This window comes from Podarcis erhardii (genome assembly GCF_964252035.2).
Source record: "Podarcis erhardii genome assembly, chromosome: 4".
NCBI classification, from domain to species: domain Eukaryota; kingdom Metazoa; phylum Chordata; class Lepidosauria; order Squamata; family Lacertidae; genus Podarcis; species Podarcis erhardii.
In genome coordinates, this window is record NC_138508.1 from 76,509,919 (window position 1) to 76,524,968 (window position 15,050).

Here is a 15,050-nt window from a genome sequence, read left to right on the forward strand (position 1 = left end):
CTGAGGTCCACAGATTACCCAACTCTGTTTTAAATCATAATCAGTATTACATCATAAAACAGCATTTTTTATTCACAGTAGAGAGAAAACTTGTATGTAGCAGTTTAGAATTTTATCTCTTAAATACAGTCATAGCTATAGTAGCCTTAAACAACTTAAGAGCTGTGTTCTTGAACTTGCATTGTCGTAGAAATGTAGAGATTATAGGGTAGTTTTCACTTGACAAGCCCAGTCAGCAAAAGCCCCAAACATGGAATTCTACTTGTGTAAAAGGGGCTTTCTGCCCCTCTCCTCCCCCTGCGCCCTCCAAAATTGGCTCAAAGCAGACAGGTATGTTCCAACTGGCAAGTGAAAATGCTTGTACATATAGAACATTCATCATATGCCATGTTGAATTCCACCCATGTACTCCTAGAAACAAGGCCTGGTAGGTGTAGCAGGCCACAAGGTGACTCAAGCCTGGGAGGAGACCCCCTTGCCAGCAACAATCCTCAGGAATTAATACTGGTGTGAGTAGGAACCTCTGTACAGGAGTCTCCATTTTGGTCTTGTTAATATTGCTATGGCTCCCTTAGTTCTGGAGGGTAATGTAAGAATCCATATTGTAATCTTCTATTGTAGAATCTCATTCATATTATGCTAGTAGATGAGCCAATAGTAGATTGGCATATTGATTTGTTATGATTGTATATAGATTTCTAGCAGCAGCCAAGTTTATTTACTGTGTCTACTCTAATCCTCCTAGCTGTGTGTTTCTATAAATTAGTTAGGTTGCTAATAAAACTGAAGAGCTCTAAAATGTCCTGTGTTTCTGTTGCAGTTCATTGATATTGGAATAGTTACAAGTATTGAAATAAATCACAAACAAGTGGATGTTGCAAAAAAAGGTCAAGAAGTCTGCGTGAAAATAGAACCTATTCCCGGTGAAGCACCTAAAATGTTTGGGCGCCACTTTGAAGCAACAGATATACTTGTCAGCAAGGTAGGTGCTTATGTTGTGGGTGGGATGGGCTCGCATTCTTCGAAAGACTCGGTCACATGTTGTGGACATCAAGGAGCAACCCTGTGTGTGCGTTTAGCAGCTTCTGGTCGTGCACCAGCTGCTCCCTTTTCTGAAAAGGAATGAGCTAGCAATGGTAAATCATGCTTCAGTGCACTTTTAACAATTGGCTTTTTCTTTTGAAGTAGTGTGTTGTCCTTGTAAGCGTGTTTAGTTACATAAGCTTAGTTTCATGGACATGCGGAATGAGCACACAGGTTCGTACCAGTGACATGCACCCCAAAGTGCTTATTTACGGCATTCTCAGTATGGCTAAACAGATTAGAGAATCAAACCAACATTCAATCCACCTGCAATTTTACACTGATGAAATTGTTATAGAAGTTTAGAGGTAGGTAAAGCGAGTTGCAGTGCAGCATTAGCTAGAGGGCTAGAGCTTCCGTAACCTTTACATCCTTCCATCAGAAGAGTTGTGGTGATCTTAGGATACCTTCTTCTTTGCCTGTGGCAAAGCTGTCCTGGGACAGATTCATTCTGTATCCTCTGTTGTTTTAAAGGCACTGCATATCAAAGTGTCTTTGGTGTTTTGAGTTTGCTGCTTGTCAGCCTCTAGTTATGTAATTCTGAATATTACGAGTTTCAAATTGTTAGCTGTCTTGTTATCCCCTGTTTTAGGATAAACAAATCTTTTCGTGATGAGATGTATTTATTAAATATTGATGGTAAACCATTGATTGTATTTAGCATATATGCTACTGTAAATATGTAGCATAGTTGATTCTTGCTTGTCTGTTCTGTCCAGAAGGATGTAGTTGCACAGAACATCTCATTTATGTGCTACCAGGACTTATCTGACCTTAAGTAGCTCACATATGATCAGGCATGTCTTTGAGTACTCAAAGTGGTTTGCTCAAATCTGCCTAGTTAGCAAGGTTAATTTGCCCTTGACATGTCTGAGAGGGAGAAACATGCATGAAGACCTTTCTTGAAGCTGTGTTATCACAATGTGCATTTTGTGTTCTATCTGCAGATTAGTCGTCAGTCCATTGATGCCCTGAAAAACTGGTTCAGAGATGAAATGCAAAAGTCTGACTGGCAGCTTATTGTGGAGCTAAAGAAAGTATTTGAAATCATATGAAGTTCTTTTAAGCAATGGGCAAGCTAGCATAAACCCACAATTCCTATTACAAAAATCACCAACAGCAGATTATAATGAATGTGCTGTTGATTAACATCTGGGGGAAAATAGGTGAATAAAATGTTTTCCATGAGAAACCAAGTAACTTTCACTGGTTTGACAGTGGTCAATTTACATGTCCCTGTGGCTCCAATGTGCCTGTGCCCCCACTGTCCTCCCCTTTATACTGGCTACTGTTTTAAAGTTTGCCCTTCCCAGATCTCTCATCTGAAATAAAAAAATAATTTTTTATGACAGAACTCAACTTTCACTTTTATACTTGGTAAGATCAGTGCTGCAGTATTTGATTGACCAAATTCCTGCAGAGGTTGTGATTCTTGGACTTTTTTTGATGTAAGAATTGTTTATTTATGCATACCTCTTTTTGCCCCTTGATTTTTCAACATTCTTTCTGCTTTGTGCCTATAGGAATTTTTTAAGGTAGAAAAATTAGGTAATTGGGTATCTGTGTTTGCTTTGTGTGAAACAATGATGTAAAGCATAGTTGGCTGCCTTTGCTTGCACAGTTTGTCAAACTGTAATAATGTTGACCTGCAAAATAAAGGAAAATGGACATTATCCTGTTAAATTACCTTCTAATAAAGGCAGCACAGCATGCAACATGTTTAACTGTCAAGTTAAATTTTTACCAGTGGCTGATCCTAATAATTCGTTCAGCTGCAACTTAATACTATATATGACTGCTGCAGTCTTGTCTTAACTGAACAGTTCTTGTAGAGCTGTTTGCAGTATCTGGTAAGGGACACTGCAATCCAGTATTTATAGCTACTGAATTCAGGGGGACTTATTATTGGGTAAGTGTGTATATAACGACAGTCTAAATCACCTTTAGGATGGTGCAAGCTAGAGAGGCTCCTATGTAGTGTGAGCAGCACTGCTCAAGTTACATACTACATGGAAGGCAGATCTTGACGGGATCCTACATGCAACTAAGGAACAATTGGGAGCTTAATCTATGACAGTATCCCAGCCTGACTATGCTGAAAACTTTCAAGCTAAACATACCCACAAACCCCTACCCCTTCTTGGTTATCTAATTGCAAACATTAAACCATGTGTGTCCCCTCACCCTTGTAACTGCAGGGATGCAGTCACTCATGGGTGAGTGGAAGGGAAGGTAGAATTTCCCACTTCGGTCCCTTCTTCCCAGTTCCTCACTGGCCCCCAATATCTACTAGTCAGATAGGACAATGAAGTAGGTACAGGTAAGCCAACAACACAGCCAGTAAGTCTGGGATAATGGGAGGGCACCACAGTGGATACAACTGTTATGTTAAAGAACACTGTGCCATATCTCACTGCGTATCTTTAGCCTCTTTCACATGCAGCCTTCAAAATACTTCACTGGGCTTTTAATAGCAGAATCACTAAATAAAAGGAAATAAGCTGTGATCATTAGGATGTTGAAATTTGCTGGAATTTATCCTATACTTACATGAAACTGGAAGAGAGCACTGCCTTTAGTCAACACAGTAGAAGCAACACCTAGAAACTCCTTGTCTGCTCCTAAAGTCACTATGCAAACAAGCATACTTTGGAAAAAGGTTATGAGGATGCAAGAGTCTTTAAAAGAACTGTATTTCTGTCATACCACCACTTTAAACAGGTATGTTTGCCACTGTATGGTGTCTGCAAGCTTGAATGGATAGAAGTGGAATATATAAATGTTTAAACATTAATGCTATTTTATCACATTATTGAGTTAACAGTTGCTTGAATAACTTTCTCAGAGAGTTACCTCTAATAGAACTGGAGCACTAAGACAATAGAATCTGTACAAATTACATACAGTTCTTTATTAAACAACTGTAAACACTTCACTGTAAAAATCCATAAAACTTTTATAAACCAACATTTTGTAAATAGATTCTATACTACAATAAAAGAATTTGAACACAGTTATTTACATGCAATACTGACAAATTTTGGCACTTTCTTGAAAGGAAATGTACAAAACACTTTCTTCTTTAAAAAAAAGTCAACTTATAAAAACTTAGCTTTACTATCATGCACTTTGCAAATACCTCACAAGCACTTATGGCACAGCTACCAGAGGGCTCCAGGCTCTCGCCACATCCTTCCTATAAAATCAGTTCAGATAACTTTCAATGTGCTTCCATACGTTTGTTGCAAAACCACTTGAACGTTGTCAAGAATGAAGTCAAACGCCATGTTCCAAACCGATTCCACGGACTGCTGCATTAGCCTGTAGGGGGGAAAACATGTCTACTCTTAGAAACTGATCCTTACCACCACACATTTTCATAGCTTTGCAAAGAGGGGAGAAAGTGCAATAGCCAAGAGTCACCAGCATTTGGAATCTATTTGGAATCTATTTGGAAACGTATAAGACTCCCATGGGCAATAAATATAGCCATTTCACAGAAGAGAAATGAGTAACTGAGGTGGTTTCAAACCCAGTTAACAATGCCATTTTGCAATGTTCCTTCCACTACAAGGAAAGTTTGTCCACACTAAGGAGCTGCTGGGGGAAGGAGCAGCTGCAGATCCCACCCCCACCCCCACCCCGATAGATTTTTCCAGGGCTGAGCTGTTCAAGCTCTGGTTGGATGATGGTAAGTATCAGAAGTTGAAGTCTTTCTGCCTATCTCCTTGTCTGTACCCTCACCTCTAGTGGGGAGTCTGGCTGTGCTTGGTTGGTTCACAGCCATGAGGTAGGGTGACATTACCCATTTTCCTTTCCTAACCGTACCACCAACTTCAGTCTCTTGTCTGCCAAGATTAGATAGAGCATTCCATTCCTCCCTAACACTGCACCCTGCAATTCCCCTCAAATGAAAAATGCACATGCACATACAGAACTGAACACCACTGAAACAACCATAAATACAATCCAGCAATCCTATGGTCTCTTGGAGGATGATTCATAGGCAAAGCAAGTATTTGCTCTCCCTTCCAAGAGAGTCAAGACAAAGCGCTCTGCCTTCAGAGGATGATCCAATGCCAGATTGCCATCTCACTACTGTGGAAAGGGATGTGCTAGGAGAAAGCTTGAATCCGAAGGACCCAATGTCTTCCCGGTCCCAACACAGGCACCCCGAAAAGCCTCCCAGAGAGTGAACTATACTAGCCTTGGAGTTCGTTTCTGTCCTATTATCCCCAAGGGAGGGGAATAGTATAAATTTTAAAAAACAAACAGAAGGAACACAAAGGCACCCACTTCTTATTTGGTAGGGCTTTGCATGAGGGGTTCAACTTCTTTCACTGCCTATGGTTTTTTTTTTTAAATGGTTGGCAACAGTGGAAGGTGGTTCATTAGGGCTACTGGGGAATGGCCCAGCCAACCTCAGTCTGCCCTCAGCCACCCCCCCCACCTGCTTGCCTTCTTTCTTACTAGTCCATAGGGCAGCACTGCCTATTGGCTTCCTCCTCGGTCTCAGTGTTGCCCATGCAGGGCAAGAGCTATGGGGACAAACATTACCTGGCTCCACCTGTCATTGGCTATAGTTCTGCCTGTCAATGATTCTAGATCCACATACTGTTGGGGTCCCTACCTTCCCAGTCCCAATGGGAATCAGCCACCATGGGTTGGCAGATGGAAATCTCTTTTGCTGCAGAAAGAAGCACTAAATGGCAAGCCTATACAAGAATGTATGAGTGCACTTCCTTTGCCACTGCAGTGCAGCAGTGGCCCAACTCAGCTGCTGCCAACTGGGAACCCTCTGAACCTCCCTTCGCTACAGAAGAGGAAGGTGCTTGGGTGTCCATGGCTGCTTTCAAAATGCTAGGGAGGAGGGGAGAAGAACTAGTTTCAATGGCATTTTTAGTGAGTGTCAGAAGTATTTGTTTACAACTCAAACTTAAGGCAAAAAGTTCACAAAGGACATGGCATTGCTGACGTTCTGATGAACATATCTACCACGGCAGCTTGACACTGGAAAACTCAATACAGTAGCCACAAACAAATGCTAGAATGAGAACAAATGCCCAAATTCCTTGCAACAAAAAAACCCAATAAGCACATGGAAAGACCTTTAGTTGGGAAAAGGAACAGAATGAATAGAATGAGCATTAACACTTCTTTTTTCTGTCAAGCTTTCATAATTGCCTTTTCAGATGGATAAAAAGTTCTATAACAAAATGTGAATTGGTAAGACCCGAAATTAAGCTACCTTTTCATATATTTGATGACCAGATCCAACTTTTCTAAATCCTTTTCTTCTATCAAATCAGTACAGTACTTCACAACTTGTAGGATGTCTTCCTCCATGGGATCTGAAATGAAATGGACAAAAATTTAATGCATTTTTACCCTGCTTGTGGTATTGTGGCTCACAATAAGAGAGAGAGACAGGTCCTGCTACTAGCCTTACGTACTACAAAAGACCCACAAAGTAAGGGAAGTGGAGGTAAAAAGTAAGAAAAGGGAGGTCAATTTTCCAGCTAGGACAAAGTGAGCTATTTGAGGGATACCATCCAGTTCAGGCCAGGATGATCTTCCCTCGCTGGAGCTCTTGTGAATAACAATTGGTAGTTCCTCTTCCTTTAGTCAATGCATGGGGTCTAGTGTGTTCACATAGGGCTAATAAATACAATCCTAACCCCACATCCCCAGGAGTAAGCACCGATGAATTCAACAGGACTTGCCTCTGAGTAGATGTAGTCAGGAATAAATGTGCTTTCAGTCAGGAAGGGTAGTGTGACGCACACATTTATAATCTGCTATTATTTGGCAGTGGCTGCTGCTGCTGTGACTGAAGCCTTCATATGAATATTCCTTAGCCAAGTAAAGTTCTGTCTCTGCCTTTCCCTTGGAGAAGGTTGTTCAGTGAAACCTCCTTCAATCCTCAGGCAAACTCATCTTTAGATCATGAACTGTCTGGCTTTTGGCGTGAACACGGCATTAAGACTGCACCTGTACTCCTGACAAACTATCTTCATCCACAGATGAATATGGAAAATTTTACCTATTATTAATCTTCAGCTATTGATGACTGTAGGATTTATCAGACACTTGTGGAGCCACTGCTTCCTACAAACAGTAACCATCTCAGGTCTGTAATATCTCATCATTATGCAATTTGAAACCAAGGTTTTAGGAGATACTATGGGCCCAAATGATGCTTTCAGAAATGTGAATGCCCTTGGAACATTACAGAAGAGTTACACGAAAGCCCACCTTTCCCAAGCAACAAAGAGAATAAGGCTGCACATGCTTATTACTGCTAAAGTATTACTTGCTTTTCCCCAGTAAGATGATTGAAATAAATTATACAGTGGTACCTCGGTTTTCGAACGTAATCCGTTCCAGGAGACCGTTTGAGTTCTGAAATGTTCGAAAACCGAAAACTCAATACGGAAAACTCCCGAGGCGTGTTTGAAAACTGAAGCATTTACTTCCAGGTTTACAGCGTTCAAAAACTGAAATGTTTGTCAATGGAGATGTTCGAAAACCGAGGTATCACTGTATTGGAAAGGAAAGAAATAGGGGTCCCTAATATGCAGTGATGTCTGTCAAATGGCAATTAGTGGTATCCAGTAGAGAGACAAAGCCTTCCAGTTCAGACTTTCAAATGATAATTCTATTTCTTTCATTGGAAATATTTCCATACAAACACAATTCAATGAAAAAACTACCAGCTTACCTGCTATGGTTGTAATCCATTCTTTGAGTAAGGCTTTTACATCATTGAATTCAACAGCTCCAGCTAGATTAGGGGCCTTAGTAGTGCCATACAATAGTGGCTGTGAAACGGATGGGGTGGAAGTATTTGCTGTGGTTTGTGCCAATTCCACCTGTTTATGAACAAAATACACAAGTAGTACTGCACATGTGAATTTTTTTCTTCTGTATCTTCCCAACTCCAAACCTTAAAAAAGCAGCTCAAGCACTAAAAACCTCATGACAAGACAAGCAAACAATAAAACATTAGCTTAAAAATATTTGAATGCTGTATTTATTTGTGATAAAGTTACCTGAGAGTTGTCAGTGGTTCCTCCTTCCTGTTTCAAGAAGTCATCTATTAATTTTTGTGGGCTCCCAACAGAAATTGCCATACTTTTTGCAGGGCTCCCAAAGAGCTTGTTTTTTAAAGGACTGTGGTTCTTTTTTACTGGGCTGACCTGGTTTTTTTTCCTACTTCTTTTCTTGTTTTTCGTAACAGGCTTCAAGTTCGGCAAAGGATTCTTTGCTAATGGGAGTAAAAGGAGAGAGAGTTATCGAGCACACAATGACTAAAGAGATGATCCTCACCCAGTTATTTCCATTACAGTGAACATTATTTGACAAAGTTCTACTACAGACTTACCAGTGGTACTTTGCTGAAAAACTGCCCCTATAGGTTTCTGTCTTTGATCATATGCCTGTCTCAGCTCTTCCTGCAACTCTGATGGTAGTGCAGCAAAAACTTCAGGGTCCACCTAAGCAAGGAAACATCCATCTGTGGTTATACCAATGGTGTATAACACTGATGTTTACATTTCTGCCTTCGTCTCATTTATGAAATGGATTACCGTGGGACCTCTTGTTACGTACTTAATCCGTTCTGGAGGTCCGTTCGTAACAGGAAACCGCTCGTAACATGAGGTGCACTTTCGCTAAATGGCACCTCCCACTGCTGCAGTGCCACCAGAGTACGACTTTCGCTTGCATCCTGGGGCAAAGGTCGCAACAAGGGGCATCTAGTTCCGGGTTAGTGAAGCATGTAACCCGTAGCATTCGTAAGAGGGACGCTATGTAACACGAGGTACCACTGTAATACTCAATGTTTATAATAAAACATCAGTCTAAATTATAATAAGGACTATGCTGTTTGTAACTTTAGACAGTACAGATTTCTTCAGAGCAGGGAAACTAGAAATCTATAACCCCCCTCCCCTGAGCAAATACCTTATTACTAAATGCAAAGGTCTACTAGTGTGTTATCAAACACATGCTGTCATTCACCTGTGAAAATGCTGGCAGGGCTATTACATTTATTCCGGTATCATTGCTTGGTTCTTTGACATCTGGTATTTGTAAGAGAACTGCCCCAACAGGCTGTGGAGGAAAACTAGTATTGTATCCATTAACAGGCTCCTTCTTGCTACTATCCCACGTCTCTGCTTGCTGAAGAGAATACATTTGCTCTATTTGATCTCGAAGATCAGGTGGGAGTGCTTCCAAAACAGACTGATCCAGCTATGAACAAAAACAACATTCATCTTTCAGTTTCAGAGGAAATGACTTTTAACCACACACATCTGCAAAGAGGAGAGGGAGATTATATACAGTGGTACCTCCGGTTGCGAACAGGATCCGTTTCAGAGCTCCGGTCGAATCCTGAGGAATTCGCAACTGGAGGGGCTGCTTCTGCGCATGCGTGCGGGGCGAAACCTGGAAAAATACTTCCAGGTTTGCTACGTATGTATCCCGAAGGATACGTAACCAGAGGTGAATACAAGTAGAGGTACCACTGTATTATTTTGTGCTTGCTTAATAGCACAGATACAAAAGGCATAACTGAAGCTGTTTCTTCTCCTGTACTAGTTATTTGTGTTCTAATCAAAATAAATGAAAGAGTTTGTATGGGATGCATATTTCATTTATGGATCGCTTCCCATGAAGCATTCTACACTAGCATATTGTTCATACAATCAATGCCTAGGTGTAGCTATACCACATTCTATGCACTGTTGTGCTGATACAGCCAAGACTCAGGGACAGCTTAAAGGTTAAGTCTCTCATATGCTAGTGACCAAAAAGCTATCTGCACAGCAGAAACCCATACAGAAGCCATTAACAACTGCAAATAACTTATCCATCCAAGAACATGTGTTTTACATATGTTCTCTTACAGGATTTTATATACTGTACTTTTAAATTAATGTTTTATCATTGTTACAATATATTTTCCATACAATATATTTAACAAAAAGTTAAATTAACCAATTTAGACATAGCCCCTTCATTCCTCCGTTTGCACAAGCTGCAATTAAGCCAGAAAGTGTTTGACCATAGTTTCCCAAATCAGGATCCTAAACCAACTTAAACCATGTTTTAGGATCCTGACTTTTTCAAAGCCAATAGCCATGATAGCCTGGTTCAGACAAAACAGGAACCCGTGGCTAATTAGTGACTAACTGCATTCAGGAAAGCTGCAAAGGGAGAAACAAAGGCGCTGCATGTGTGCACAACCGGATCTTTTATATCCCAGCTTATTAAGCCAAGATATGATTGTTCAAACTGGACCAGTTTTAATCCAAAGGATAATGATTACGAAATTATTACAGTATTGTTTGAAGAAGAAAAAAGCCTCTCCACAAGTTTACTATCTCATAAGCTTCCCTACAGATTTCAACTACACTGGCGAAACTACACTGGGGAAAACTAACTGTTCCCATACCTTAGCAATACACATTTTGCAGTATGAAGGAGGTACTGTACAACCTTTCTTTCTAATAATCTGTGAAAAACAGCCCAAAATAAAATTCTACGGTTCTCTCAATATAGGTCATGTCTGATCAATATAGGTCATGTCTGATCTGGTCATGTCTGGTTCTCTCAATATAGGTCATGTCTGGCATTAGATCTGATCATGTCTGATCAATATAGGTCATGTCTGATCAATATAGGTCATGTCTGATCAAAAGGTTGAGCTCTGTCGGTCCCACCCAGTATGCATCAAACCTCCTACGATCCCATAGTTTTCCCAAAACAGAGCCGTGTTTGGATCAGATTACCATCAAGTATGGTGCAAAACTCAGCCACTAGATTTCCCCTTAAAAATGCAATATTAACTCTAGTTCAAAACCATTCTGCCCAACAGAAATGCTAACGGGTACAATTCTATATTCTTTTGCATGACAGTAAATCCCATTAACTTTTAAAAATGTTTACTTCCAAGTAGATATGTATGGGCCTGCACTTTAAATGTAGTAATGTGTTCACTTTTATTGCTTGAGGCATTCCAAAGACTCATGAAAAGTATCACACACTGGGTGGGAACAGAATAAAAATATGGATCTTATCCATTATTTGCTTTGTATTAAGAAAGAGCAAGAAAAACTTCAGACCTTTCTTTACATTGTTCTTACCAGAAAGAAAATTTTACCTGGGAAGGTGATGGTACCTCAATACTTAAATTAAGTCTTGATTTTATACTGATAGGCGTGTGCAAACCATTCAGACCGACTACAGGCTCAGATTTGTTGGCAACACGACTGGCATTAGATGTCAGAGACGCTGGCATTGTACATGCTTTTGATGTGGAAGATATTTCAACATCCACAGCAGCCACAAATACTATGAATGCAGAAAAAAGACAAAAGTTTAACTGTTCAGAAATACCTAGTACATACAATTAAAGGAGTCTGACTACTGTGTTTTACTTTCTAATATTGCAAAATTAAAAGTTATTAATGAAATACAAAATAGTTATCAATAAGAAATATGTTTATAAACAAAAATGTGTAAAACAGTCAATAAGAAGCCATGAGAATGGAAGCACAATTTCCATTTACTGACCTTCCTTGTGCTGCTGTTCTGAGTTCTTTATTCCTTTTGGGACTTGCAGAAGATCAATGATGGAATTAGCTCCACCAGGTAAAAATCCAGAATGTACTGATGAGTGAGAGGAAACAGCTGAAGTTGTTTTATTAGCTGGAACTAACTGATGTACTTGAATTCCAACCTAAAAAGCAACAAAAATGCACATTGTTTCTAAACAGAAACCATTTTCAACAAATAATGTAGCTACTATTTTAAACATTACTTATAGGAGAGTATTTAAATTCTTATAATATAAAAGTAAGCAGTATACACGATAGCTTTCTGTTTATGGTGACCAAGAAGAGCCAAACATAAGTATAAGCAGTTCAACAAATTCTAAAAACGGAGATACTAACCTTTCAAATCAGGTTATTTTCTAGAAGTCTGTGATTTTACTCAAGAGTTGATATCCCCATTTAAATAAAAATATTTGGACTGTCACTGTCCAGTCTCTCAAACATTTAAAGTCACATTTTAATTCAAACCAAAGTACTAACCTGATCTGTTTTCAATGACATTGATTTGTAATTTTATCACCCTGCTTATACTGTAACCTTAATGGAAAAATGGAGCTTAAATAATAGTAAATACTTTTGCAGAAGTGTGTGTGTGTGTGTGTGTGTGTGTGTGTGTGTGTGTGTGTGTAGGAGCTTGGCAATTTCAGTGATTTAACACTTACCCCTCTCATATCAGAAATATTCAACTTCATCGTGTGAAACATGTTCAACATTTCTTTACCAATCACTTTGGCACTATTTGTTGCATGGTCGAGAGTCACAGTCCTACAAAGAACACATATTTTAAAATGCATTAAGTTCTTGATCAATGGCTACTGCTTGCAATAGCTATACACTACTCCAGAATCAACATGCCTGCAAATACTAGTTGCTAATGATCTATCAAACATGGGAAACAAAGGTAAGGGGGATACGATAGAGGTTTTATAAACTTATGCATGGTGTGGACTGTGCAATTATAAGGTAAAGGGACCCCTGACCATTAGGTCCAGTCGTGACCGACTCTGGGGTTGCGGCGCTCATCTCGCTCTATAGGCCGAGGGAGCCGGCGTACAGCTTCCGGGTCATGTGGCCAGCATGACTAAACCGCTTCTGGCGAACCAGAGAAGTGCACGGAAACGCCGTTTACCTTCCGGCCAGAGTGGTACCTATTTATCTACTTGCACTTTGACGTGCTTTCGAACTGCTAGGTTGGCAGGAGCAGGGACCGAGCAACGGGAGCTCACCCCGTCGCAGGGATTTGAACTGCCAACCTTCTGATCGACAAGTCCTAGGCTCTGTGGTTTAACCCACAGGGCCACTATTATGAGTGGAAGAGAAAAAGAACTCTAAAGCATCCAATGGCAGGAGATTCAACATAGGTAAGAGCAAATACTTCTCCAAACAGTGTTTCATTTGTTTTTAATTTCTTTTTGCTTTTAACTTGTTTTTAATTTTGTATAACGTTATTGTTTTGTTTTACGTTTTTATATTGTTAAACGTTTGCAAAGAGACTTAGACATGCCTTCTGCTGATGTCCAGGAATTTATTAAGAATTCACTGAAACTCACGTTAACTTACAGCATACAGTAATACTAATATACATGTCTACTTCAGAAGTAAGACTCTTTATGTTTAATGGGGCTTGCTCCCAAGATTTAGGTAAAGGATGGCAACCTATGCTTTGGTTTAGGATTGGCACTGGGGAAAAGAGGGCTCTTGCCCCTTTAAAAAACTATCTTCACAATTGGGAGCAGCAGGACACAGTTACCGTATTTTTCGCCCTATAGGACACAATTTTCCCCTCCAAAAATGAAGGGGAAATGCGTGTGCGTCCTATGGGGCGAATGCAGGCTTTTGCTGAAGCCTGGAGAGCAAGAGGGGTCGGTGCGCACCGACCCCTCTCGCTCTCCAGGCTTCAGGAGAGCCACAGCGCCAGTCCCACAAGGTCGGGGACAGCGGGGCGGCGGAACGCCGCCATCCCGCTGTCTCCCGATGTGGTTTGGAGGCTGACGGCAGGGAGACGCATGCTTCTCCCGGCCGCCAGCCCCGCAAGCTCCGGGGACAGCTGGGAGGCGCAGCGCGTCCTCCCGCTGTCCCCGGACCTGATCTGCAGGCGGGCGGTGGGGAGAAGAGCGCTTCTCCCCGCTGCCTGCCCCGCAAGCTCCGGGGACAGTTGGGAGGCGCAGCGCGTCCTCCCGCTGTCCCCGGACCTGGTCTGCAGGCGGGCGGCGGGGAGAAGAGCGCTTCTCCCCGCTGCCGCCCCCACAAGCGCCTGGGGGGGAAATAAATTTTTTTTCTTTATTTCCCCCCCAAAAAACTTGGTGCGTCCTATGGGCCGGTGCGTCCTATGGGGCGAAAAATATGGTAAGTCCTCATGTTAAGCACGAGATTATGGGCAGAAAACTAGCAATGATTGTACTCTAATTTTATGTTATGCCCCCTTCCACAGCAGCCATTTTTGTCATGTCATGCCTCCATGGCAGCCTTTTTTGACTGGAGCTCTCAGCATTCTCTGAAAATTCAGAATGTGTTCCTTAGTCCAAAGAGCCTAAACCCTATGTACCATACTTGCTGGCTGAAGGGAAACCAGTATGTAAGTCATTGAACCATTTTTAGAAGTAAGAAAACTGCATAAAGCTTAGATTTGTAACCAGCATAGAGAACTACAGTCTTGCCCTAAATGCTTATACTGTGATGACAATGTTTTATAGGCTCCTGTCATGCAAAGGCTGTAGAACATGACAAAAGAGAAGATCAGCAGAGTAGGTTGTTTTAGTCAGTTTATTGTCCACAATTAACTAGCAATTTAATTTTTACAAGGTATCTTGTATATCCCACAAAAATGTTCATCTGTTATGCCATTCATTGAAGCAAATCAGAAACAGATCAGTAAAATGTATTAGATTCTCATGCACTATATAAAAAAGAAAGAAAAAGTCTAGGACATAACACCAAGAAAGATTATGTTCAAGTTCACATTACTTTACAGAAGTAGGTCTACAATTATTTGAAAAATTGTTTACCTGGCAATACTATCACAGATTCCATGGCCTCCAAATTTTGCAGGTTCTATTGGGGCCCCCGCTTTTCGGGCCATAATTTTGAGAGTTAATCGTTTGCCTTTCATACCAGCAGCTTCCAATCTACGTTGGATCTCTTCTGAAAGACTCAAAAGGAAAGCTTCTGCTTCTTTTGGCTAGAAATAGATAAAATGGGTTGTAAAAAAGTACAGTGGTGCCCCGCAAGACGAACGCCTCGCAAGACGGAAAACCCGCTAGACGAAAGGGTTTTCCGTTTTGGAGGCGCTTCGCAAAATGAATTTCCCTATGGGCTTGCTTCGCAAGACGAAAATGTCTTGCGAAT

The 15,050-nt window shown here is 40.9% G+C and overlaps 2 protein-coding genes across 3 annotated transcripts in view; one reads left to right on the plus strand and one right to left on the minus strand.

Annotated features, from left to right (window-relative positions):
• The window catches only part of EIF5B (eukaryotic translation initiation factor 5B), a 30,539-nt gene extending 27,737 nt beyond the window's left edge, over positions 1-2,802 (plus strand). The window contains exons 23-24 of the mRNA XM_081857865.1: positions 821-982; positions 2,031-2,802. Of these exons, the coding sequence (XP_081713991.1) occupies positions 821-982; positions 2,031-2,138 (270 nt within the window). The 3' untranslated portion in view covers positions 2,139-2,802. The remainder of the gene's footprint in view (positions 1-820; positions 983-2,030) is intronic.
• A 960-nt stretch (positions 2,803-3,762) lies between these two features.
• REV1 (REV1 DNA directed polymerase) overlaps positions 3,763-15,050 on the minus strand; it is a 41,890-nt gene continuing 30,602 nt past the window's right edge. For both annotated transcript variants that reach the window (XM_081857857.1, XM_081857856.1), the window contains exons 14-23: positions 14,711-14,883; positions 12,368-12,470; positions 11,665-11,830; positions 11,252-11,442; positions 9,106-9,339; positions 8,468-8,579; positions 8,136-8,350; positions 7,805-7,955; positions 6,332-6,434; positions 3,763-4,404 (exon numbers count right to left, since the gene is read on the minus strand). In XM_081857857.1, coding sequence (XP_081713983.1) covers positions 4,293-4,404; positions 6,332-6,434; positions 7,805-7,955; positions 8,136-8,350; positions 8,468-8,579; positions 9,106-9,339; positions 11,252-11,442; positions 11,665-11,830; positions 12,368-12,470; positions 14,711-14,883 — 1,560 coding nt within the window. In that variant the 3' untranslated portion in view covers positions 3,763-4,292. The remainder of the gene's footprint in view (positions 4,405-6,331; positions 6,435-7,804; positions 7,956-8,135; positions 8,351-8,467; positions 8,580-9,105; positions 9,340-11,251; positions 11,443-11,664; positions 11,831-12,367; positions 12,471-14,710; positions 14,884-15,050) is intronic.